The sequence below is a fragment of the Calidris pugnax genome, unplaced genomic scaffold, assembly GCF_001431845.1.
Source record: "Calidris pugnax isolate Ruff unplaced genomic scaffold, ASM143184v1 scaffold46, whole genome shotgun sequence".
Taxonomy (NCBI): domain Eukaryota; kingdom Metazoa; phylum Chordata; class Aves; order Charadriiformes; family Scolopacidae; genus Calidris; species Calidris pugnax.
Genome location: NW_015090769.1, coordinates 57,921 through 60,493, shown reverse-complemented (window position 1 = coordinate 60,493; position 2,573 = coordinate 57,921). Strand labels below are relative to the sequence as shown.

The 2,573-nt window shown below is 64.8% G+C and overlaps 1 protein-coding gene across 1 annotated transcript in view; it reads left to right on the top strand.

The window, feature by feature from the left end:
- YJEFN3 (YjeF N-terminal domain containing 3) overlaps positions 1-1,276 on the top strand; it is a 9,376-nt gene extending 8,100 nt beyond the window's left edge. Inside the window, exon 6 of the mRNA XM_014938000.1 lies at positions 1,037-1,276. Coding sequence (XP_014793486.1) covers positions 1,037-1,266 — 230 coding nt within the window. The 3' untranslated portion in view covers positions 1,267-1,276. The remainder of the gene's footprint in view (positions 1-1,036) is intronic.
- Positions 1,277-2,573: the final 1,297 nt, after the last annotated feature.

The following is a 2,573-nucleotide window of genomic DNA, read 5'->3' as shown; positions in this document are numbered from 1 at the left end:
GAGCAAACAGGAGCCCTTGGCACGGCCCCCGGTGAATCCCCACCAAGAAAAACCCCGCTGGGTGCCAGGATGCGGCCGGAGCCGCACAGGGCGGTGATGCTGGGGGGGGGAAAATGCACCCCCGTCCTCCCTCTGCCCTCCCCATCCTCCCACCCCATCTCCCTCTGTCCTCTCCATCTCCCTCTGTCCCCTCCATCCTCTTTCTCCATCTCCCTCTGCCCTCCCCATCCTCCCTCTGCCCTCTCCATCTCTCTCTGACCTCCCCATCCTCCCTCTCCATCTCCCTCTGTCCTCTCCATCTCCCTCTGTCCCCTCCATCCTCTTTCTCCATCTCCCTCTGCCCTCCCCATCCTCCCTCTGCCCTCTCCATCTCTCTCTGACCTCCCCATCCTCCCTCTCCATCTCCCTCTGTCCTCTCCATCTCCCTCTGTCCCCTCCATCCTCTTTCTCCATCTCCCTCTGCCCTCCCCATCCTCCCTCTGCCCTCTCCATCTCTCTCTGACCTCCCCATCCTCCCTCTCCATCTCCCTCTGTCCTCTCCATCTCCCTCTGTCCCCTCCATCCTCTTTCTCCATCTCCCTCTGCCCTCCCCATCCTCCCTCTGCCCTCTCCATCTCTCTCTGACCTCCCCATCCTCCCTCTCCATCTCCCTCTGTCCTCTCCATACTCCATCTGTCTTCTCCCTCTGCCCTCCCCATCTCCCTCTGTCCTCTCCATCCTCCCTCCCCATCTCCCTCTGCCTTCTCCATCCACCCTCCTCATCTTCCTCTGCCCTCTCCATACTCCCTCTGTCTTCTCCATCCTCCCTCCCCATCCTCCTTCTGCCATCCCCATCCTCCCCCTGCCCTCTCCATCTCCCTCTTCCCTCTGCATCCTCCCTCCCCATCTCCCTCTGCCTTCTCCATCCTCCCTCCCCATCCTCCTTCTGCCCTCCCCATCTCCCTCTGCCCTCTCCATCTCCACCACCCCAGAGCATCCTCCACCGAGTCACCAGCCTCAGTTCCTGGGTCCCCCCCTCCTTGACCCCATGTCGTTTTTTTTGCCCTCTCAGGGTGGGACGCGGAGGCTGGGGGCAGCGGTGGGATCAGCCCCGACGTCCTGGTGTCCCTCTCTGCCCCCAAGGAGTGCGCCCGACGCTTCCTGGGCCGCCAGCACTTCGTGGCCGGGCGCTTCCTCCCCTACGACGTGCAGAAGAAGTTTGAGCTCAACCCCCCCGAGTACCCCGGCACCGAGTGCGTGGTGGCCCTGCGAGCCCCCCAGCAATAAAGCACGTGGTGGTGGCTCTTCCCTGGGGGTCGGTGTCTGCCTGGGGACACGGGGCGAGGGGACGGTGGCCTCCTTGCAGGGTTGGGGCTGGGGGTTGTGCCAGGGCTCACAGAGTCCCATGGGGTTGGAAGGGACCTCTGGAGATCATCTCCTCCAACCCCCTGCCAGAGCAGGTCCACCCAGAGCAGGTCCCACAGGAACGTGTCCAGGCAGGGTTTGAATGTCTCCAGAGAAGGAGACTCCACCACCTCCCTGGGCAGCCTCTGCCAGGGCTCTGCCACCCTCAAAGTGAAGAAGTTCCTCCTCATGTTGAGGTGGAACTTTTTATGGTCAAGTTTGTTTGTATTGTGGCTCGTTTCCACGCCCCGTGTCCCCTGGGACCTGTCACCCACCTGCTTTTGGGGACAGAGCTGGTGTGTCACCTCCTCAACAGCCCGTCCCATGGGGATGGGGCAGCCCTTGGGGTCCCTGTGAGGCCGCGGGGTCCCCGGTGCTGCCGCTCCCCCCGTACCCTGAAACCCTTGAACCCGGGGAAGGGTCCGGGGAGGAAAACGGGGTCTTTAATTAACAGGGAGAGCAGTGATGAGCCACAGCTGGGGACTGTCCCCACCTGTCCCAGCAGAGAGGGTGTTGCTGACCCTGTGGCAGCACAGGGAGCTGCAATCCCCCCCTCCCCACCCCCCCAGCCCCGGGGGGAGCTCGGTGCAGCCGGACCTGGGGAGGGGTCTCGGGAGGAAAACGGGGTCTTTAATTAACAGGGAGAGCAGTGACGAGCCACAGCTGGGGACTGTCCCCACCTGTCCCAGCGGAGAGGGTGTTGCTGACCCCGTGGCAGCTGCAACCCCCCCTTCCCTGTCCCCCCAGCCCCAGGGGGAGCTCGGTGCAGCCGGAGTTTTGGGGAATGCAGGGAATGCGCCGGGATTTCCGCCGGCCGCGCCATGGGAGGGGGCTGCGGCCCCCACCCCTGGGGAGCTGCCCTTTGGGGGTGACCCCGGAGAAGGGGGTGTCTTCACCCCATCACACCCCCCCCCAAACCATCACACGCCAGCGCCGAGGGGTTTCTTTGCTTCCTCCAGCCCCGGGAGGGGGTTGGGGGGGGCAATTGGGGCCACGCGTGCACTGAGTTCTGCCCGGCCTCAGCTCCAGCTCAATGTGGGGACACGAGTGGCTCCGGGACACCCACGTGGGCCAGGTCACGGCGCGGGCACCCCCCATCCCCACCATCCAGCCGTGCCCCATGGCCACCAGTGCCAGGGGAGGGCTGGCACCCTGACCCTAAACCGCAGGAGCGCCGAGGCTGGGGCTCG